This window comes from Marmota flaviventris, chromosome 4 (genome assembly GCF_047511675.1).
Source record: "Marmota flaviventris isolate mMarFla1 chromosome 4, mMarFla1.hap1, whole genome shotgun sequence".
Lineage (NCBI taxonomy): Eukaryota > Metazoa > Chordata > Mammalia > Rodentia > Sciuridae > Marmota > Marmota flaviventris.
In genome coordinates, this window is record NC_092501.1 from 30,731,697 (window position 1) to 30,754,684 (window position 22,988).

At 44.0% G+C, this 22,988-nt stretch overlaps 1 protein-coding gene across 1 annotated transcript in view; it reads left to right on the forward strand.

Moving 5' to 3' along the window:
* Positions 1–22,988, forward strand: part of Pik3ap1 (phosphoinositide-3-kinase adaptor protein 1) — a 117,035-nt gene that overhangs the window by 49,699 nt on the left and 44,348 nt on the right. The window contains exons 3-8 of the mRNA XM_027929977.2: positions 4,302–4,438; positions 7,665–7,809; positions 8,515–8,657; positions 8,783–8,915; positions 11,203–11,399; positions 13,901–14,096. Coding sequence (XP_027785778.1) covers positions 4,302–4,438; positions 7,665–7,809; positions 8,515–8,657; positions 8,783–8,915; positions 11,203–11,399; positions 13,901–14,096 — 951 coding nt within the window. The remainder of the gene's footprint in view (positions 1–4,301; positions 4,439–7,664; positions 7,810–8,514; positions 8,658–8,782; positions 8,916–11,202; positions 11,400–13,900; positions 14,097–22,988) is intronic.

Consider the following 22,988-nt stretch of genomic DNA (forward strand, 5'->3'; position numbering starts at 1 on the left):
GGAAAGGAGTCATGCAGAATCCAGCCACACAATTTCTTCTGACCTTTTAAAATGCATTTTGGAAACACAGTTGAAATCCTGAGGTATAGGAGATATATGATTTTATATTTGCTTTTTTTTTTTTTTTTTGCTTTATATGTTGCAAGCTTTTACCTGTGTCACTTGAAACTCTACAAAAAGAATGTTTTAATGTTCTTCCAGACAGGCTGCTTTGAGTTTTTTCACTGTTGCAAAGGCATCTTAGTTCATTATCTTTGACTACACTTTGCACAGTTATTCTCCTTCTTAAGAGAGACTTCTGGAAGTAGAAATATGTGACAAAAAAGTGTAGACATTCTAAAGCATTTCTCTCCTGTGGATTGGATGCGTGGCTTTCCAGAAAGCTTACCCTTGCACAGTGTCAAGCCAGAGCATCTGCCCCATGGTGACCTTCAAACAGCACAAGGAGAAAACCTGGATCTGTTTTATAATTTGAAGAGGTAAAAGAACGATGCATTATTTTTACTTGCATCTTGGTGATGACGAGTGAGAATGAGTGATATTTTATTTTACTTTATTTTTTGAATTGGGGAGAGAATTTATACATTTTTTTTTCCTTTGGGAAATTACCTACTTCCTGGTTATTGGGTGTTTAAAGAGATTCTTATGACCTCCTCTAACATGAAAGAGATTAGCCCCATGTCATATTTATTTCATTTTTTTTTTGGGGGGGGGGTACGGAGGATTGAACTTGGGGGCACTTGACCACTGAGCCACATCCCCAGCCCTATTTTGTATTTTATTTAGAGACAGGGTCTCTAAGCGAGTTGCTTAGTGCCTTGCTTTTACTGAGGCTGGCTTTGAACTCTTGATCCTCCTGCTTCAGCCTCCCTAGCCACTGGGATTACAGACATGTGCCATCACACCTGGCTTATTTCAAATGTTTAACTAATTTGAAATTTTCCATTGGATTTTTTTGGGGTAACACCTTTATTGAGATAAAATTCATATACCATACAATTCACCCATCTAAAGTATACAGTTCAGGGCTGGGGGTAGAGCTCAGTTGGTGGAGTGCTTGCCTTGCATGCACAAGGCCCTGGGTTCAATCCCCAACACCAAAAAAAAAAAAAAAAAAAAAACACACAGTTCAGTGTTTTTTTTTTTTTTTTTTTTTTAGCATATGTACAGATTTGTGCGATGATCACTACAATCCAGTATCAGTACTTTATTTTTATTGCTGAATAATATTTAGTTGTATGGATATACCACATTTTGCTTATCTGTTCATTGATTGATGGAAATTTGGAATTTTTTCCATCTGTTTTGTTTGTTTACCAAGTTTTAAATTCATATCTTCAAGTCTGTGGCTTATTTAGATGGTGATTTCTTTAGTTGTTTGATTAACAAAGCTTCTCCCAAATCAATGACAACATATTTGCCTTGTATTTTTATCCTTTTAATTTTTAAAATTTGTTTTATTTTTGTTTCACGTTTCAATTGGCAATCCACCTAAATTTCATTTTGGAGTTATGAGAATTAGGAAAAGTTTAAATAATACTCCATGGTGCCCCATCTCCCCCACGAGCCGATAATTTCCAGATGTGTCTGCCAAGTCATCTTCTCACTGACCATTTCCTTTTTTTTTTGATACTGATTTATTTTTTTAAAGACTTCATTTTTTTAGAGGAATTTGAGGCTCACAGAAAATCGAGTGGAAGGGACAGAGATTTTGCACACACTCCCTGCCCCTGCATATAAGCAGCATCCAATGCTGACAGCATCCAGCCCCAGAATGGTAACTTGTTACAATAGATGAACCTCTTGGACCCATCCTCATCCTTCAGGGTCCAAGGCTTATACTAGAGCTCCCTCTCGGTGTCTATATTCTGTGTGTTTGGACAGATGTGTAATGACATGTATCCATCTCAAAATATCATGCAGATTATTTTATCTGCCTAAACATCTTCCGTACTCTGCCTGTTCATCTCTTCCTCCTTCCTGACCCCTGGCAACCACTGATCTTTTTATTGTCTTCATTTTGCATTTTTTTAGTATGTCATATAGCTGGAGTCACATGGTATGTCACCTTTTAATCCTTCTTTCATTTATTAATGTGCATTTAAGTTTCCTCCAGATCTGTTTGCAGCTTGAGGGGCTCGTTCCTTTTGAGTGCTGAATAATATTGCATCGTTTGGTTGTACAATAGTTTATTTGTCCATTCACACGTCTTGGTTGCTTCCAGGATTTGGCACTTACAAATAAAGGTGCTGTAAACATCTGTGTGTAGGTTTGTGTGTAAGTTTTTAACTGACTTGGGTAAACCAAGGGGCGTGATTGCTGGATTGAATGGTAAAAATATACTTAGTCTTGTAGGAAATTGCCAAACGGTCTTTCTAAAGTGGCTGTACCATTTTGCGTTTGCCCCAGCAATGAAAGAAAGTCTCTGGTATTCCATGTCCTTGTCAGCATTTGGTGTTGTCAGTGTTCTGAATTTTGGCCATTCTGCTAAATATGTATTGGTATGATGTCATATATTTTTTTTAGGGGGGGTATTGGGGATTGAACCCAGAGGCACTTTACTATGAAGCCACATCCACAGCGTCGCCCCCCACCCCTGCTTTTTGAAATCTTTTAGTTGTAGATGGTCAAAATACCTTTATTTTATTTATTTATTTTTATGTGGTGCTGAGGATCGAGCACAGTGCCTCACATGTGCTAGGCAAGTGCTCTGCCACTGCGCTACAGCCCCAGCTCCCCCAGCCCTTTTTATTTTTTACTTGGAGATAGGATCTCACTAAGAAGCTTAGTAATTTGCTTGCTTAGTAATGAGCTTGCTAATTTGCTGAGGCTGGCCCCAAACTTTCAATCCTCCTGTCTCAGCCTCTGCGTCACTGGGATTACAGGTATGCCTCAGTGTGCCCAGCACACTGTTTTTTTTTTTTTTTTTTGGCAGGGGATGGGGTACTGAGGATTGAACTGAACTCAGAGGCACTCGACCACTGAGCCACATCCCTGGTCATATTTTGTATTTTATTTAGAGACAGGGCCTCACTGAGTTGCTTAGCAGTACACAGATGTTTTAACTTGCATTTCCCTGATGACCCAATATGTGGAGCATCTTTTTGTGCACTTATTTGCCATTGGTATATAGGTGCACGCACACACAATCTTGCACATAACTTCACAGGGAAACCTGTCAATCAGTGAATCCTGATTAAGAGCCCCTGCTTGGGATCTCTGGTAGGTTCTTGGCATCGTCTCCTCTATGCCATGCCTCACATGTCTACATGCCCCTGCTCACTTTCTCTGAACCTGTGCATGCCCTACTTTTCCAGGACAGGTGTTGGCTATAGTATTGATCTGGAACCCGGTTAGACTGACCTAAGGTTTTTTTGAAAATGATTACTTCTCACTGTGGCTTCCAGACGGGGAGACATTGGCCAAACTTGACTCTGAGGTCTCATGACTTTTTGGACATCACAGGTTTCACTCTGTGTTCCAAGGATGACCTTTAAGTAGTATCACCAGCTGGCCGAGCTGGCGATATGAACTGGGTTCAAAGGGGTGGCTGTATCAATAACCAATAAAACGGCGAAGAAACCACGCAGCACACGAACATAAGTTTCTAAGGCAGGACGGCTAGGCTCGGTGACCCCAAGGGTCAGCTCCAGTGCTGGAAGGAGCAAGAGAGAAGGAGCACGTCCTGAACCCTGGTATTTGTTGGGGAGAAAGACATTCGAGAAAGTTCCACCCAAATAAGGCAAGGGATTGGATTTTGGAGGGTGGAGTCTTGCTTGGTGATGTCTTGTGGTCAGCAGATTGACTGACATGTTGGAAAGACACACCCACCTCAGGTGCTGTGTGGGATCAAAGGCAGAGAGAGAGAAAGGACACATACGTCGCACAGCCCAGTCAGGCAGCAACGTCAGGCCAGTCCCCTCATACGCTCAAATGTGCATAGCTCATACACAGAGCCATGGCTGGCTCGCGACAAAGTAGGCAGTTCCTTTTTGACTCCTCTCCTCACAACCATTTGATCTTGCAGAAGGCCTCAGTGAAGCTTCTGGAAACATGCTGATTGAGCCTAGACTTGACCTTCCCCTCCACTTTTGCTGTCACCCTACTTTGGGGCCGACGTGGTGGTTGACTTTTCCCCACTGGATCCTCTTTTATAACTTCCTGCGTTATTCCCTTCAGCTTGAATTTGCTTGACATTCAGAGCCTTTTCCTATGCGGTAATAATTGGGGTTCTTGTGGGGTGGAACATGCCCACTAGTTCTTTCTTCTGTTCCCATTCAGTGGTGTCCTGTGTTCTATAGATTCTGGCTGTGACTCAGTCACTGACACAGAGCCTGAGGACGAGAAGGTCCTTCCCTACTTGAAGCAGCAGAACTTGCCAACGGAGACTTCACCTGGGAACCTGATGGTGGTGCAGCCGGACCGCATTCGCTGTGGGGTAAGCACTCCTGGGGGTCTGGGAGATCCATGTCAGAATGTGGGCTTTTCAAATGGATGCTTTTGTTATGGTAAAGGGAGGGGGTCTCATGTTGCACCTCAGTATAATCTCAGCCTTCCCTTGGGATTTCCCTTGGGATCCCCATGACCTAGGCTTTGGACACATCTTGTCCTGTAAGTCAATGAGGAATGTATGTATCATCCATGTAAAACTTCCATTTTATGGGTCATTTACATAGAACATGCAGGACACCAGTAAATATGAATTCTTTCAGATATTGTGCTGTCCTTGGAGTTAGAGGCCTGTGTCTGTTCCTGCTGGTCTGGCACTGGACCAGGAGGTGAGGCGTGCTGAGAGCTTGCTTTTTTTGTCACCTGGCCACTGGTCTGGCCCAATAGACTGCCTTAAAGCTTGATGGATGAAACTCAATAGCCAATACTGCTTAATAAAAAGGTGGATGAATGCCTTAGTATCATGTGATTGGCACTTTCAGTACAGAGAATATATTAACAGGTGACTCAACTGTGACGGCCTAACAGATGAGGCACTCCATTCATCAACAGATGAGCAATGAACATGGTAGTGATAGTTTTCATTATCTTTCTATTCTTGATGGAAAATATATAGCTTTCTTTTTTTCTTTTTTTGCAGTGCTGGGAATCAAATGCAGGGCAGGCCTTGTGCATGCTGGGCCAGCACTCCACCTCTGAGCCACTCCCAAGTCCCCAAAATGTGTAGCATTTATGACAGTTTGGGGCAGTGAAATGCATTCTTCTTGGTTACTAGCTCATAGTTAAGCTTGCCACTGTGGTCTCCTTGAGATGACAGGGTGTGAGAGTCTTGGCGATAGAATACATGGGCACCAGCTTCCTTGCACTTGGGAGTGGGTTTCTGTGCAGCCATAGCCCCGAGACAGTGGGCCAGGGTTCCTTCTGTGGGGTTGCAATCTGCTCCTTCGGACTCGGTTGGGTGTTTGACTCATAGACATGTTTGGTTTGAACTTCACAGTGTTTTTAAAATTAGCCATAATAATCTGTGCTTCAAGCTTCCTTTGAATCAGAAGCGGGTAATATTAGTCCTGCGGTGACCAGCTGGGGCTGAGCAGCCTTTGCGTGGGATGTGCATCCTCTGGCTGGTGCCTACCACTTCCTATTCATTATACTAACTTCACTCCCTTCCCCTACTGACTGGACCTGGCTGGGCATTTTAGTTTCAGTTTCCCATACTGCTTCCTGACGTCAGAGGGTCATGGGGAAGGGTGCATGTGGGTGCCTGTGTGTGTCTGGAACTCAAGCACGTTTCCCTTCCCTTGCCTCTCTGATTTTCTGGGTTCTCATTGCTTTTCCCATCTGGGCTGCCTATGATCTCGGGACTCTATTTGTTGCATTCTCTAGGTCTCTGGGTCCACGGGTGGCTGGGTCTTGACTATCAACAGGACGGACACACATTATCTTTGGCTTCTTACTTCTGTGGGGTAAGGTGCATGTAGGACAGGGCTCAGCCTGCAGCAGGAGTAACCACAACCACAGTGTGTGTGTGTGTGTGTGTGTGTGCGCGCGTGCTTAGCCTTCACACCTAGAATTTGCCCCTTCCTCCATCTGCTCTGAAATCCAAGCTTGCTGTACTTTTCTTGTGGCCCTTGTCAGGAAGGTCTATGTGAGGACCTTATGGCAGGATCTTAGAATGAACATTTGGATTAGCTGTGACCAGAAATTTCTTTTTCCCCCTGTTATTTTGGAGCCTAATCTTACCAGATCAGTCTGAAGTGAGCATTTTCCAGTTTAACCAGCACAGTTTAAAAAAAAATACAGCTTGAGTATCCCCTAATCTGAAATGTTGGGGATAGAAATATCTTGTATTTCAAATTTTTTTTGGATTTTGGATTATCTGTAGATACATAGTAAAATATGTTGAGGAAGGGAACCAAGTCTAAAAATAAAATCCATTTATTTCATTCATTATGAACATTCATTGGACATCACATGGACATTCATTCATCATGTGTATACACATAGGCTGAAGGTAATTTTATACAATACTTTCAGTGTAGCTGTGTTTAGGCTGCAACCTGTCATGTGAAGTCAGGCGAGGAATTTTCAACTTGTGGCCCCATGTTGGTGCTCCAAAAACTTTCAGATTTTGGAGCATTTCATATTTTGGATTTTTTATATTAGGGATTCTCAACCCTTAATTCCTTTTGGCAGACTCAGTGTGAGATATTTTTTTTTTTCATTTGTCCTTTTTAGTTATACATGGTAGTAGAATGTATTTTGATAGATCATACATACATGGAGTATGACTTCCCATTCTTGTGGTTGTACTTGGTGTGGGGTTTCACTGGTTGTGTATTCATATATAAACATAGGAAATTAATGTCCGATTCATTCTACTCCCTTTCCCCTTCCCATCTCCCCTCCCTTCCCTTCATCCCCCCACCCCAATCTGGTGAACTGCTACTCCTCCCTCCTCCCAGCCTATTCTGAGTCAGAATCAGTGTGAGATCTTACAACAAAGTTAAAAAGAGCTGTTTAAGTTGCTTGATACCTTGGAAAAATTACTGCCCCCCCATCCCCTGCCACCCGCCAATGAGTTATTTTTGGCCCTCTAGGAACAGCATGAGGAGCAGAGCCCTGTCCAGGCCAGGGCCTCTCACCCCTCAAGGTGCAGAGGAGTCACCTGAGCATCTTGTTAAAATGCAGACTCTTGGTCAGTGGTCCAGGAGGGACCTGGCAGTCTGCTTTTCTACCTAGCTTCAGGGGTGCCAATGCTGCTGGTCCCTTGGCTGTACTTGGAATAATAAGACTAGTCTAGAACAGCGCTTCTCAAACTACCATGGGGAAGAACTTTCTTTAAAAAAAAAGTCCAATTTTACAATGATGCAGTGATTTTCTAAAAACAATAATAAAAGAATCCTATAAAATGAAATTAAAAGACAATGACGTACAAGCTCCAGTCTTTAAAAATTTATTATTACATTGAACAGACATAAAATAACTCCATAAAATTGCTATAAGGGATTATAAATGTTTACTATTGTCTTTGGCAACTTGTCTTATTGGGGCAGTATCCCAGAGTTCCCCGCCTGGCCCTGGACTGCTGAGCCCATGGTGCTCTGGAGCACCCTCACCAGAGAGAGCTGGGACTCAGGAAGCTAGGGAGACCCTCAGCCCAGCATCCTAAGGAGACCCAGAAGGGAGAGGGGACCATGACCTGTCTCCCATTCCAGGCAGAAACCACTGTCTACGTCATTGTGAGATGTAAGTTGGATGACAAGGTGGCAACAGAAGCAGAATTTTCTCCTGAGGATTCTCCGTCCGTAAGGGTGGAAGCCACTCTGGAGAATGAGTACACAGTGTCTGTGAAGGCTCCCCGTAAGTAGCCCCAAGGTGACGGGTCAATAGTGCTTAACTGTCTTCGGAAATATTATCACTCTCCAGCTTATTTGCTGTTCCAGCACCCACGCGGACACTGGCACTTTGAATAAATAATTTCACATGTTTTTAAAAAGCAATATTAATTTTAATTTTAATTTGCAGTTTTAATTTGTATTTCCTTGATTACTAATGAAGCTGAACATTTTTCCATGTCCTCTCTTTGCAAGCATTTCCTCTTTTGTGAATTGAATCTTTGTGGTTGGTGTATTTTTAGTTTTTTTCTTTCCCCTCAAAACCCCTTCCGGTCTCACCAGCCCAGAGTGGCAGGAACAGTGTCACCTCCCAGGATCCTCCACCTTCTGCAACCACTGGCTTTTGTATCAAGTGCCTCAAACCCAGCTTTTCTTCCTGGTCATTGGCGCACTAGGTCTACAGTAGGAAGTAAAACAGACGAAAATCCTTCCAAATTTAAATCGCATACCCAGTGAGGACATTTGCTCTGACACAGCCCTGCCACTTTGGGCCTACTCCTTTTCCACTTCCACCCTTCCCCTGGTTCCCCTCCCCGGCTGGCCTATGAGATCTTTCTCCCAACCCTCAATTAGTATTTTCACCATTCGGTGAAGCATCCACTATCTGTATGCTTTTCCCTGGATCCTTGTTCTCCCTGGGCATTTTCACACTAACTTTTCCTCTGTTTAGACCTTTCATCTGGGAACGTTTGTCTGAAGATATATTCTGGGGACTTAGTGGTGTGTGAAACCATTATAAGCTATTATACTGACATGGAAGAAATCGGGAATTTATTGTCCAATGCTGCAAATCCTGTGGAGTTCATGTGTCAGGTAAGGACAGGAAGCCTGAGCTCTCTTGGGCGTGTAATTTCTGCTTATGGTCTTTTAGCCTCTTATCTGCTGGGCAGGAGATAGCTGGACATCTTTAAAATCTGACCGCCTTCACTTTTTTTCAGGCCTTTAAAATTGTGCCCTACAACACAGAGACCCTGGATAAACTGCTCACCGAGTCCCTGAAGAACAACATCCCTGCAAGCGGACTGCACCTCTTTGGAATCAACCAGCTGGAAGAAGAAGATATGATGACAAGTAAGTCTACAGTCAGACCCCCAAACCAGCAGCCTGCTGGTTTCAGCATCTAGCAGGTTCTTTCTGTTGATCCCTGCTCTACAGCCCACCCTAGGAGAAGGACTCTTGCTTCCCTAGGTGGCCGAGATTCTTCTCAGTCTCACATCTGAATCAGGTCATGCGTCGGTCACCTAGACATGGGGATACCTTCTGAGAATTGCAGTCAGATGATTTAATCCTTGTGTGGGGCTTCTAGGGGGCACTCACACAAACCCAGCCAGCATGGCTTGCTCCACACCCAGCCTTTGTGGCTCACATATACCTGTGGGCCAAGATGAGCAGAAAGACTCAAGGATAAATCAGGCACAAGAGAAGATGGTGCAAAAAGAAACACAGTAGGCACAACATGTGCGGGGCTGCTGCTGGGGTAACACAGCAGAATATTTTACAGTAATTTTTTAATAAGTATAATCTAAAGTAACAAAAACCGTGGTATAGTGAATACACAAGCCATTTATCATTTGCTGTCATCAAGTGTTATATACTGTGCATAACTGTGCCGTGCTTTTACACAACTGACCATGTAGCAGGTTTGTTCACACCAGCGTCATCACAAACATGGTAATGCCTTGTGCTATGATGTTAGACAGCCATGTGTCACTAGGGGATGGAGTTTTTTAGTGGCATCCTAATCTAACAGGACCTCTGCTGTTGTCATGAGGGACATGACTGCGCTTCACCCCCTTCTAGAAACACATGGTAGTTCCCACTCGCCTTCTGGGTGAAGTTCAAAGCCTCAGCCTGCTAACAAGCCCTTCCCCAGGGCTGCTGCCCTCACCTCTCTCTGCCCGTCCCTTGGCTTCTAGGTCCTGCTCTAAGGATGGGATGACCTTCTGTCACCCGTGTCTTGCCACTCCACTCATGGGAACAGTTTCTTGGTCCCCGCCTTGGTTGCCCCTTGCGTGGCTCGCTTCTCCTCATCTCCCCACAGCAGTTCAGGCGGTGCTTCCCTCTAAGAGGCCTTCTCCAGACGTCCACCTGTTGCACCACCTGCTGCGGGCTCCCCAGCATGCTGGGGCCTCTGTCCTCGAGCTTGCCAGCTGAGTCTGACTTTTCTTTGCTAGGTTCTTAGCTCAGCAATGAGTGGAAATGTTTCCAGGAGGCCAGCTCCTTATAGACCTAAACCAGTGTCTGTCCTGTGAGGGAGGAGAAGGCCTTGTACACTGTGGGACAGTCACACCACTCACACGAGGATGGTGCCCAGTGCTCTGGACAGGATGCCTTTGCAGTTTTCTTGTGGACACCATTCTTCTGTCATACCACGGTGGCCCTGCCCAAATGGAACCAAGTCCCATGGCTTCCCTCTGCCTGCGTCACAGCCTTCCATAGCCTGAGGACCATAGGTTGGAGCTACCTTAACTTCAAAGCCTGGTCCTGAGGGTGTTCTTTCTTGTTACCTCCCCTCACTTTTCTGCTGTGGAATGTTCTTTCATCATGTCTGGTAGATGTTACTACTCTATATGCCTCAACTCAGGGCTCAGGAGAGAATATTTCATGGCCTGACAGTCGGGGAACCTGGGGATGGTTTTAGACCCTTCTTCCCAAGTATCATGACCTGGTGAATAGGAAGCTGGGTTTGCTATTATATCATATATGTATATATACATCTATATAATGGTATATAATATAAATTGTTAGTCCCACAAATCAACTTTAAGGAGAAAAAAGATTTTCCTTCCAACTCCACAACACAATCATATCTACTTTTTTGGTATTCTTATTATGAAATTGGGAATAAGAATTAAAAGGATGGGCTTCTTTCTCTTAGCACAAAACAATAGTTTCAAAGCACTCTGAACTTTGCGGAGAAGGTCAAAATATGATCTTTGCTGCAACTTGTGGTGGATATTTAAGTCCCTAGAAATCATCATCTTGTAGGGCTGGGGTGGAGTTCAGCAGTACAGCCCTTGCCAAGTTTGCATGAGGCCCTGGGTACCATCCCTAGCACTGCAAAGAACGAAATCAGCACCTTCTGAATTGGTACTATTTCTAAGTTTTTCCAATACTTTTGGAGCGAGAAGGTAGGCTATTAATTATTGGTATGCTAATTAATTAAAATTTTATTTTTCTCTGTCATATGAATACATGATCTTCAGGGGTACCCCAAAGGAAGCATGTCAGATGATATGCCAATCAACTAGTAAGTAATAATTGAGTGTCTACTGGGTGTCATGCTAGACTTGGAAGCTTCATCTCCTGTGCCTTCATTGTTATCTGTCAATTAAGTTCTCCTTGACCCTTTTTTCAGATCAGAGGGACGAAGAGCTGCCCACCTTGTTGCATTTTGCTGCAAAGTATGGGCTGAAGAACCTGACCGCCTTGCTGCTCACATGCCCAGGAGCCGTGCAGGCATACAGTGTGGCCAACAAGCATGGCCACTACCCCAATACCATCGCTGAGAAGCATGGCTTCAGGGACCTGCGGCAGTTCATCGATGAGTATGTGGTAAGATCAAGGCGAGGGGACCCCAAGATTGGAAGTGCATCATGTGGCTATGTCTTCCTCTTTACAAAGATACAGACAGATTCCATCCCTGGAATGTCCTTTGGGCCTCTTCTGGCTGTGGGCAGTATGGGGGGGTGGGCTTGAAATGAGCCCTGAAGTCACATGGGTCCAAATTCCTATATACACTTGGTAGACATGTGACTTCATGGACAGAAGGGAGATCATAACAGTTCTACTCATAGAGTTGTTTTGAGGATAAAATGAAATAATGCAAGCTCTGAGAAGCACCCTCAAAGAATTTAGAGAAGTATTTATAGGGTGGATTGGCTAAAGATTGTTGCTGATTCTCTTCATCACCTACCTACCTCCCCACCTACCTCCAGATCTTCCCAATTACCTGGTACAACTTCAGCCCCAGGTGAACTGTGTTAGGATTAATTAGCAGATACCACAAAAAGGTTCAGCACCTGAGGCGGGCAGTGAGGTTCTGACTCTCTGCCTGGATCTGAACTTAAGACAGGCAGATGCACCCAGTTTATCTGCTCATCCGGTTTTGGGACCCCTTTCCTCCTTGATCATTGGCTTCTGTGTCTTTCCCTGAGTCTGATCTCACCCCTTGCCTACATTTTTCCTGCGCCCAATATTGCCACTATTGTCCTGGAGGCAGTTGCTCTTCCTGACTCCACTCATTCCTGCTTTACCGTCTCCTTCACAGACCCTCAGAGGGCACCTAAGAATGGCTCAGTCTTTCACATGGGGCTGTGACCCCCAAGAGAAGCCATGAACACTGACTGTCCAGGCTGGCTGTCTACCTCCAGAAGGGAGTGAGCCTGACAGCTTTCCAGACTCTTAACTCTGCTCCGTATTGGAAAATCTATAAGGCAGGGACCCACCAAAGCACACAGAGGGGCCTTCCTCAGCATTTTTGAATGAACAGAATGGTATAAATCCTGATTTTGGGTCTCACTGACATAAATGGATCTAAGAGGCCCTTGTAGTCTCAGAATATTTCATTTCACTTTCTTGTCAATTATTTTTACTAAGGACATATGGTATTCATGGTAGTAATATTTATTGAGTTTATTTAATTGGCAAATGCATTATCTCGTTTAATCCTCATCACAATCCTTTGAAGTTGACAGCATTGTGATCCCTGGTTTGTGAATGAGAAAAAAGACTTAGAAAGGCAAAGTGGTTGTGCCTCGAGCCACGCACATGGAAAGTGTGGAGATGGGATTGGAACCTAGTTTGATCCTAAAGCCAGGGCTTATTATCCTGCTTTATATAACAGGGAAGTTTATTGACTTATTTATTTCTGCAGTACTGGGGATTGAACCTAGGACCTCAAGCATGCTAAGCAAGCTACACCCCTGAGCTACACCCTTGTCCCACACAGGGAAGTTTAAATATGCACTTTTAGTGTGCATTGAAGTTAATCTGGTTCACATTTCTTGAATCATCTTTGCTATATCGTCACCTTCCACCAATGTGTCTTCAACCTTGCTGCCAAAAGGTTATCCCCGCATGTTGCTTATGGCCCCTAAAAATCAACCCACCTTTTTTCCCCACCACCTCAAAATCAAATGCCCAACCTGGAATCTCCAATACTGTGTAGCTGTCACCAGTCCACTCAGTCCTACCAGGAAACCAATGCAAAGAATCAGTGAAAGAGCAACTTTCTTGGGCAGTGATGATGAAAATGAGGATTTTCTGTGGGTGGAGATAAGGATTGTGACACACCTAAGTTTCTTACCAGAAAAGATTGTTGCAGCGGTTTCAGAGAAGTGGGCTCTCTAGCTTCACAACCACCTAGAGGCAGAATGACTGCGAGCATCTTTACTGACTCCAGGGCTCTTCCACTAGGACCAGCTCTTTCCTTGGGCATACAACACGAAGCTCTGGAAACCACCAGGCGCCTTGAAAAAGCCTGCCAGAAGGGATGGGGTCTGAGGGAGTCACTCTGGGACCCAGAAGCAAGGCTCAGTTGGGCCAGCTTGCATTTCTCTGTGGCCTCTTGTGTCATTTGCTCCCTATTGAGAAACCACTAGGATGAAGTAGAAAGGTCAGAATCCAGGACTGTAACCCCTAAAGTAAAGCACCACAATTTTTCTGAGCTTTGTTTGTAAACTAGGAAATAATAACTTTCTCAAGCAGCGTGGAAAGAATAGCATGCATCTAGTTATACAACCAGCATCGCACTGACCCATGAGAGGTGCTCAGGAGAAAGTAATTTCTTATTTGTATCCTCTAGCTGTTGAATATTTAATCAGTGTCTCTTAAGAGCATAACCCTGATTAGTGTTAGGGGAAGATATGATGATTAAAGCAAAGAACACAATGTAAGGAAAGAAAAAATAATGCCTAAAGCTTGGCCCCAGGGAGAACACAGGTTCCCCAGGCAAATGCAATCCTGACTCCTGCGAATGCCTGCTTCAGGCCCCCTGGGGACCGAAATGCGCCTGGCTCAGTGTCATTGTGCCTGTGGGCCGTCTTCTCTTGCAGGAGACTGTAGACATGCTGAAGAGTCATATCAAAGAGGAGCTGATGCACGGGGAGGAGGCTGAGGCTGACGCCGTGTACGAGTCCATGGCCCACCTGTCCACAGACCTGCTCATGAAATGCTCCCTCAACCCCGGCTGTGACGAAGAGCTGTATGAGTCCATGGCTGCCTTCGCCCCTGCGGCCACTGAAGACCTCTGTAAGTAGCCCGGCCAGTTCTGGTTGCATGTTTCTGCTGAGAAATGACTTTCTTCATTCTGGTCTGTTTGGGGAAGTCCCTGCTTACCCCTGCCCCACTCAGACAAATGAAGATCCTGTGTTCGTTTTAGTCCTGCAGTCATGTGCTGTGGCACGTAGAACCCTTCCCCACACTTCCCCTGTTGTGGCTGCTGTGAGGGTTTGCCTGGAAGTCACAACTCACAAAGGCATTGTCTTGTGATTCGAGAAGCTCCAGTCCCCCTGCCTGGTCCAACAGCCGCTTTTTTTTTTTTTTTTAATTGTATTGGACACAATACCTTTATTTTATTTATTTATTTTTATGTGGTGCTGAGGATCAAACCCGGTGCCTCGCACATGCTAGGCGAACCCTTTACCACTGAGCCACAACCCCAGCCCTGCAACAGCCTCTTTTTATAACCAACATTTCGTAAAGCCCCCTTTGCTACCCTGCATGACATTCATGTATAATATAGCGTACCTACACATGAAACCCTGAGACACTCAGTGTCCTGCCCTATTTGAAATGTTAAATAGAAATTAAGGGAGAGGACATGGCCAGGCATGCCTGCCCATGAAGACACTTGAAACAGTTCCAGGTAGACACCTGCATTCATGATCACTGTCAATGTCATGGCCTCAGATGGAGATTGACACGCATCCAATATCTTGCTGACTCAAAGGCTACGAGGAATGTTGACATCAATGCCTGGATTTTCTGAAATTGTGAACTTCTCTTCACAATTTTCTAATAAATGAGTTCCTGGAAAATTCAGAGCATGCAAAAATAAAAGATATTTACATATGAAAGAGTTAGGTTCTAGGCTCAGAAAATAAGCAGGTTTTTTTTTTTTTTTTTTTGCGGGGGGATAACCTGATTTTACTGTGTTAATACACAGTAAACTTATTTCTAAAATATCATGCTGCAGGACGTGATTTTTTTTCTTATAAATTTCTTAACTAATTTTGACCATTTGGGAGTAAGTATGTTGTTTTTATTTTATTTTTCCACTTTCAAAAGTAATAACATTTTTACAAACACTTGAAATAAAATAGAAATGTACAACTGAGTTGATAAAAGTCTATATGACCCCCCCCCCAGTCAATGTAGCATTAATAATAGTTTGGTATTACATCTTTTCCTTATATTTGTTGATATTAAATTTAAAATTTTGCATACACACACGTATATGTGTGTGTATATATATATATATATATATATATATATATATATATGTACACAGATATGCACAAATGTACACATATGTATAAATATGTATTATAAGCTTTTTTTTAACTTATATATGTGTAATGGGATAACGAAAGTCATGGGGGACACCAACACTTCATTTTGCAAGGCTGTCCCACACATTGCAGGGTGTCTGGCTTCCTTGCCCCTTCTATTGAATGCCCTTGGTGTCCCTAGTCTTGGTGACAACCCAAAATACTCTCCTAGATCTTCAAAATGCCCCCTAGGGGGCAGTGTGCCACCCTTGAGAATTGCTGATCTAATTAGCATCGGATTGCAATGCATGTACTGGTTGGTGGTGAAGCAGGAGAACCACACAACAGGCCGTCTAAGAGGATTCTTAATGTCTTTACCATCATTTGCTATCAAGTGCTAAGCACTGTCCAAGACTTAGCCCTCCTTTCTTCTGAGTCTAATTAGTAGATTCAGGAAACATGACACAGACCAGGGATGTAGCCAGTGGTAGAACACTTTCCTAGCATGCGTGACACCCTGGATTTAATTCCCAGCACTGTGGGGAAAAAGAGAGAGAAAGAAAGAAAGAAAGATAAAGACAGATACCCAGCAATGTATCAGCTTTATGGGCAGAGGACTTTCTGGATTGGGCTAGCTTGGATGTTGTCACCCTTCCAGGGACTGCAAGGAGGCAGTTCTAAGTTTCTCATGCACAAACTCCCGTAAAGCAGGCACCATGCATGTGCCTTGGAGCAATAGGCATAGGTTCGTTGGGGACTTGGGGTGTCCCTGACACCAGCAAAGTCTTTGACTCTGACCCCAGCACCTGCAAGATGTGGGCCAGTGATTGTTAGGCCTTTGCCATTGAGATCAGCTGCTTCTCTGGGGTAGAGGGTAGTAGAAGCCCCCTTCCAGCACCTAATTGGGAGGACTGGAAGCACTAGTGTGTGCTTTTCCCAAATAGCTATGGCCTGTCAGGCACATGAGAATGGAAGGCATCATTCCTACCATCCACATCCTTTGTCTCATTGAATCCTTAAAGCATCCAGACAGGGCCACTTCATTATCTGCACCTTAAAAGTGGGGAAACTGAGGCACTGAGAAGTTAAACAACTTTCCCAAAGTGCCCCAACTGATAAGTGGGAGAGCCTATATTTGAATCCAGGCCTTTCTCTAGGATCATATTTTTTATTCCAGGCTAGAAATTTTCCTCGAACATTGTAAATTTTAGTCCATTTCATTTAAAGAAACCCTTAACCTCTGTACTCATGCTTCCCCTATCTATACTTCAGACATCAGATAACCAGACAGCCTCTGGCACCCCTGCACTTGCACATCTGTTCGCCTACATACCCAACAAGCATTCTGGAGCATCTGTGTATTCTAGCTCCTTGCCTCTCCTGGGCGCTGGAGATACAAGATGGACCAAGACCAGTCCTTCCCACTGTGGAACAGGGACCCATTCACAAAAGAACACTTGGAGAACCATGGGAACCCCTTGGGAATCCAGAGACTATGCATCATTTCTGCCCTGTCCCCTAGTTATAGGACTGTCCCACAATGAAAAAACTCCCCACTTTCCTGGCACTTTGTGTTGACATAGTCTTAACCCTTGTTATCCCCCTGGATGCTCCAGTACATGGAGCTCCCTACTGTATCACTGGACTCCTGCAGGGAATGCTAAAGGCATCCATCCCATTACTCCTTGTCTGTTGGGCCCTTCACAGTGGAAATTCTGAGGTTCCCCAGCTCTTCCCACAGCAACGTGTGCTGGGCACCTAGGCTGGTTTGTGGCTGATTGGCAATTTGTAAAGTCCCATGGTGCCTGGGGGTGGGGAGATTTGGTCATTGTGGAGCTGGAAGGGGGCTACCAGGAGAGAGGCAGGCTATAGAATGTGGCTCCATTTTGAGCGAGAAATGGAAACCCACCACATTTTTCATTTGCTAGATCATATAATCTCTGAAATTTGGGATTTTAGACATGTTTGGTTTGTTTCTGTCTCTGCAATTATTAGATTTAACCTTGAGAACGGTCCCTTCCCTACTGACTCAGAAGATGCAGCAACTTGGACCTGGGAAGAGTCATTCATTTTACTGGTGTTGACTATCTGAGTGAGAAGGCAGCTTGGTTCCTAAACAAGTAGGATAGAGACCATACTGATAAATCTAAAATGCTTATTGCAGCACTAGCCAGGAAGGCCATAATTCAGTATCTGGCAGCCCTTTGAAGTCCACTGACTGCTTTCATCTCTGTCATCTTATCTGATGGTCCTTAGGCTTGGTGGATAGAATGATCTCCCTTTTCCAGAGCTCCAAGAGTTAGTAATTAATCTAAGTTCCATCAAGGAAGAACTTGGATCAGGAATCTGGGCGTTTGGATGGGGTTGAGGGCTTTCCTGGTGTGCCCTTCTGGGATCTGCATTTGCCAACCCTGGGATGGGCAAATCAGAGGAAGTGTTTTCCAATGTCTAAATAGCCAGGGTTATCTATCCCCTTCCTGTGTGGCTGTTTGTGATGGTTACCCTAAATGCCGAAAATAAACACATTACAAAATTGGGCTGTGTTCCTTCACTCACTTGCTCATTCATTCACCTGCTTGCTGGACCAGTATTGTGGACCAGTGGCCTTTAGACCAGTTTGTAGAACTACTTTGGAGATGCTCTAACTGTTTTGGAGACAGATCTGTCTCTTTCTGACTTGAGTGGGGGGAAAGAGATGTGATGAGCTCCCCTTTACCAAAGGAGATTCTAGAACAACCACTGAGTAGAAAGATCGACAAGGGAAATTCCCGGTATTGAGTAAAGGGGAACTGGGAGCTGAACCTGAGATTTTATGATCCTGCTCTAGGCTCTCTTTCCCTGAAACTTTTGTGTATACACACACACATACACACACACACACACACACTCACACACACATACACACACATACACACACACACACACACACACACCCCTCGCAGTCTTTAGTTTAGATATGCTGCCACCAGGTGGCAACTGCATGTCTTTATTATTAGACCTACTTTGCTGTCAATCCTCTTGAGAATTTTTTGATCAAGACTCCACAGACTTAAATCATCAACTTCCACACTTTACTATGTAAGAAATAAATGTCTTTATGGATAAGCTTATGGAAACACTAATTTAAAATCAAACTAAGCGTGTCTGTAGGTGTTTTCACTATCTCCTAATCTTTTCTCCTTTAGTTCTGTTGCCTCTCTCCTTCCCTTCAGAGAATGATGTGATAGTACTGGCGGTCCTTTGATGTTGGTCATTAATTTTATTATGAAAACTTTGCCTAGTGACTAGTCACTTCCCTGAAGCTCTGGGTATGAAGGCCTCAGGAGCTAGTTCTGGGAGGCCCTTGTCAGTCTCCAAGGGAATCACTTGGTGGATTCTGTCTTTGCTTACATATCTCAGAGGCTTGTGCTTCTTCCATAAGAGAAAGGAGCCAAAGAGAAAGGTATAGTGTCTTGTTACTAGAAATTACAGACTCACAAGGGTCTCTCTAATCTAATCTCTAATTTAATAGTCATTCCATATAGCTATTCTACTTCACGGTAACCTGTTAGAGTTCCTTTGAACTCTAATCCCTTCTTTACCGTCTGTGTCAGCTTGAGTTTGTAGATGGCCAGAGCTGCTGTGGCCCTAGCTGAGAACTGGCATCATGTGACCGATCAGTTTGTGTTTTCTTTACTTGAGCTTCCTGATTGCATGCCCGCCCACAACTGGGTTCCCTCCATAATGGAGGGCATGGTTGAGCAGCTCAGCCCTGTAGATCTGAGTGAAGCCAAAGGACAATTCCTAAGCAAAATTACTAAGTTACTGGTTTGCTTCTGCAGCCTGCCTTATCTGCACCCTTTTCCCTCAGGAGCCTCCTTTCCTGCAGCTGCAGAGGCTATCATCCTCTTGCTCTCCCTTTTGGGAAGATTCTGACCCATAGAGACAAGAGATGCTTCAGGGCAGTGGTGCTGGAGGGGGCCCCCATGGTGTTACCAGCTGGGATAGAACACTGCAGAGACAGTGCTGTGAGCACAGCGCACTTTGTAATTTCCTAAGCGTAAGAACTGTGTTGAGATTTACGCACTTAGAAAAGCACTGGATTGATGGTTCTAAAGTTAATAAGTTAATAAGATTGTTGCAGCAGCAGCAGCAGCAGCAACAATCTCCTTCCTCTCTATTTTTACATGCTTGCTTGCAGAGCACTGCATACAAATCCCCTTGGGCTCTGGTTATTCACCTGTTTCTTGGGCTCCTGGCCTCTGTGGGAAGTGTGTCTTGTGACTTTGTATCCTCCCCAGGGCTCAATACAATGCTGTGCACAGCAGATGTCCAACCAGTTCTTGAATTTGAAGTGCTGGGAAACAAAACGTCATCCCAGACTTCCTGGGAGTCCAAGTGTGAGAGAGTTAGCAGCATTCCAATGCAAAGACTTTGCTTTCCTGACAGGTGGTGGCCAGACATCTGTCAGATGCCCCTTTGTGAGGGATCAATGGGGGCAGCAGTAACTCTTCCAGCCTCTGCCAGCTGCCTTTGCAGTCATGGCTTTCGTTTTCCCGTGCTGTCCTTCCTGCCTGAATTGCCCTTCTCTTTTCTTAGCTCAGGAAATGCCCAGGTTCCTTCCCAAAGCTCGATGCCTCTGTATGCGTGTCTTCCTTGTTCCTTCACTAGTTTGTTTGCTCAGTCATTCATTCATTCAACAGATATTTATGGAACCCTTTGTGTGTCCGAGTCACTTGGTGCCAGGTGAGGAGCAGTCAATGAACACCTGGCACAGTCCCTGACTTCCAGAACTTGTGTTCTGCTGGGAGACCTGGATACTAAACAAAAACACCATGTAACTAAATGCATCCCTCGAATGGACCCCTGTGTGGCAGAGGGGCTTCGTGCCTGCCCAACAGAGGGACCGCAGAGAGCCTTTGTGCTTCTCCTAACCTTTTCACTCTTAGCCCTTCTTTTTTATCTCCAATGCCAGCCATCACTGCCCAGCGCCTCTGATTTCAGACTGTTATTCTTCTCTGCGCATATGTGTCTGTCTGTCTTCTCTCCTTCCAATCTCTTCTCCATTAGGGCATGAAAAAGTTGGGCTTCCTTATTGACGTGGTCAGTCAAACCATTTGGTGCAAATGAAACTGAGCTGGTTTCAGGTTATCTTCAGATGTTTTACCGTGGGATTCCTACTCTGAGCCTCTTTTCTTGGCCACACAAGGTGCTTTCTGCAGGGAGAAAAGTCCTTTTGGCTTCCTGTGGGGTTGGAGAGCCTTTTTCCAAGAATAGTCTGTCAGCAACTGACATTTTATTGTATTACATTCTCAGGCTTGATTTTATATTAAATTAACAACATATAATCTGCGTGGAGTGTCCACTCAGCTAAGTGGTCTAGATTTACGTCACCCGGGGAGTATCAGAGGCATCTTTATTGGGAATTCACTGCTGCTCTTGATTCAGTTCTTAATTAAGTGCCTGCTGGGGTGTTCTCTCATTGGAAAGCTCCTTACATTCCAGGAATGGATTCTTGCTGATTGACTCCTTAAAATATGGTATAAATCAGCAGCTGGCTCTTCTAGAAGGGAACTGTGCCCCACAGTCTCCTTGTTGCTGTCATTATTGTCTTTGCTGAAATGAAATGACTTTGCACTTCTCCTTAGACCAACAAGCTTCGGTGCATTTCCGTTTATTTTTACCTGGCAAGGGGTGAAGCTTATGTGCTTGGAATCTGCAGTACAAACTCTGATCATCCAGGAATGCAAGGATTGTTGTTCTGCTTCCTTTACAAAATACCCCGTGTCTGAAAACAGATTCCCTTTGCCTGAAGAATCTTCTTATGCATTTCAGTCACACCTGTGCTACTCTCTGTAGGCTCGGGTCATATACACACAAACAGTTGTCAAACTTCGACTACGAGAGGGTATTATGGATTATTAACTCCCAACATCTAGGTATCTTTTATTTATTATTATGAAAATAATAGCTGCCACCACCATAAGTTTAGTGCCTAATATAGGTATGACAAATAGTGTTTAAAAAATAATTTTATGTGCCACTGCTAGTTTCCTGGTATTGAGTGCCTGGGTGCTGTGTTGAAAAGGATTATGAGTTCAGAGAGAATGTTTGCCGTAGATATACAATAGGAGGGTGGGGGCCCATACATGTATTTGTTGTTCATGGTCTAATTCAAAGATATTTATGTGCAATTAAATATAAGATTGGCCTTTACCCATGATCCTGGCTGCTTGAAGCAGGGCCAGACTGCAGAGCTGCTATGATTGTCCCAGAGTTTCATTGCTGCAGCCACTAATAAAGTGTGTGATGGGCCTAGGAAGACCCAGGCAAGTGGACAGGGGCTTCATGTCTGGTCTGTACTGCAGCAGCTCAGCCTTGGCCAAGGAGGCTAGAAAACATGGTCTTCAGGGGCCATGAAAAAGAAAATGTCTGGCACATCTTTTCTGTGAGTCAGACTCCTATAAATAAGTCTTCTGTAAAGAATTGGCCTTGTGGGCTGGGGATGTGGCTCAAGTGGTAATGCGCTCGCCTGGCATGTGTGGGGCGCTGGGTTCGATCCTCAGCACCACATACAAAATAAAATAAAGATGCTGTGCCCACCGAAAATTAAAAATAAATATTAAAAAATTCTTTCTCTTTCTTAAAAAAAAATAAGAATTAGCCTTGTGTTAAGATCCCTCATGCTTTAACTATGTTCAGATATTAAAATTCAATTGGGTATAAATCTTTACTAAGGAATATATAACGTGGTATTTCAGACTGTGAATACATGCAGAAAGATTAGAAGACTCGAGTTAAAACACACTTACTATGAAACAGTGCAAATTCAAGCAACAGGAGCAAAAATAGATAAATGAGGTTGTAGCAAGCTAAGGAACTTCTGACCCCACCCCAACAGGGGAGGGACAGAGTAAAGAGACAAATGGGAGAAAATATTCACCCAGTAAGGGATTAATGGCCAAAGTATATAAAGAACTCAATAGCAAAAAATCCCAATAATTTGATTTAAAAATGTGAAAATCTGAGTAGACACTTCTCAAAAGAAGATATGCAAATGTCCAACACATATATGAAAAGCACTCAACATCATTAACCATCAGGGAAATGCAAATCAAAACCACAATGAGGTTCCATTTCACCCCAGTTTCAGACTGTGAATACATGTAACTATGATCAAAAACATAAAAAAAAAAAAAAATGCTAGTGAGGATTCTGAGAAGGAGAGCTCTTATATACTGTTTGTAGGATGTAAGCTAGTTACAGCCATAGTGGAAAACAGAATGGGGGTTCCTTAGAAAACTAGAACAGAACTACCCTGCAATCCAGCAAAATCCCACGCCTGAGTGTATATCCAAAAGAAGCGAAATCAGTATGTCTATGAGATTTCTGCATTTCCATGTCCTTGACCCAAGATAATTGTGGGCAAAGAGTTAATATGAGAATCTGAAATTTGATTATCATTATCCATGATAAGCAAGATATGGAATCAACTGAAGTATCCATTGGTGGATGAATGGATAAAGAAAATGTGATGTGTGGGCATGCATGCACACACACACACACATACACACCCACAATGGAATATTATCTAGTCATAAAAATGAATGGAACCATGTCATTTGTAGCAGCATGAATGAACTGAAGGACATTGTGCTAAGTGAACCTAGCT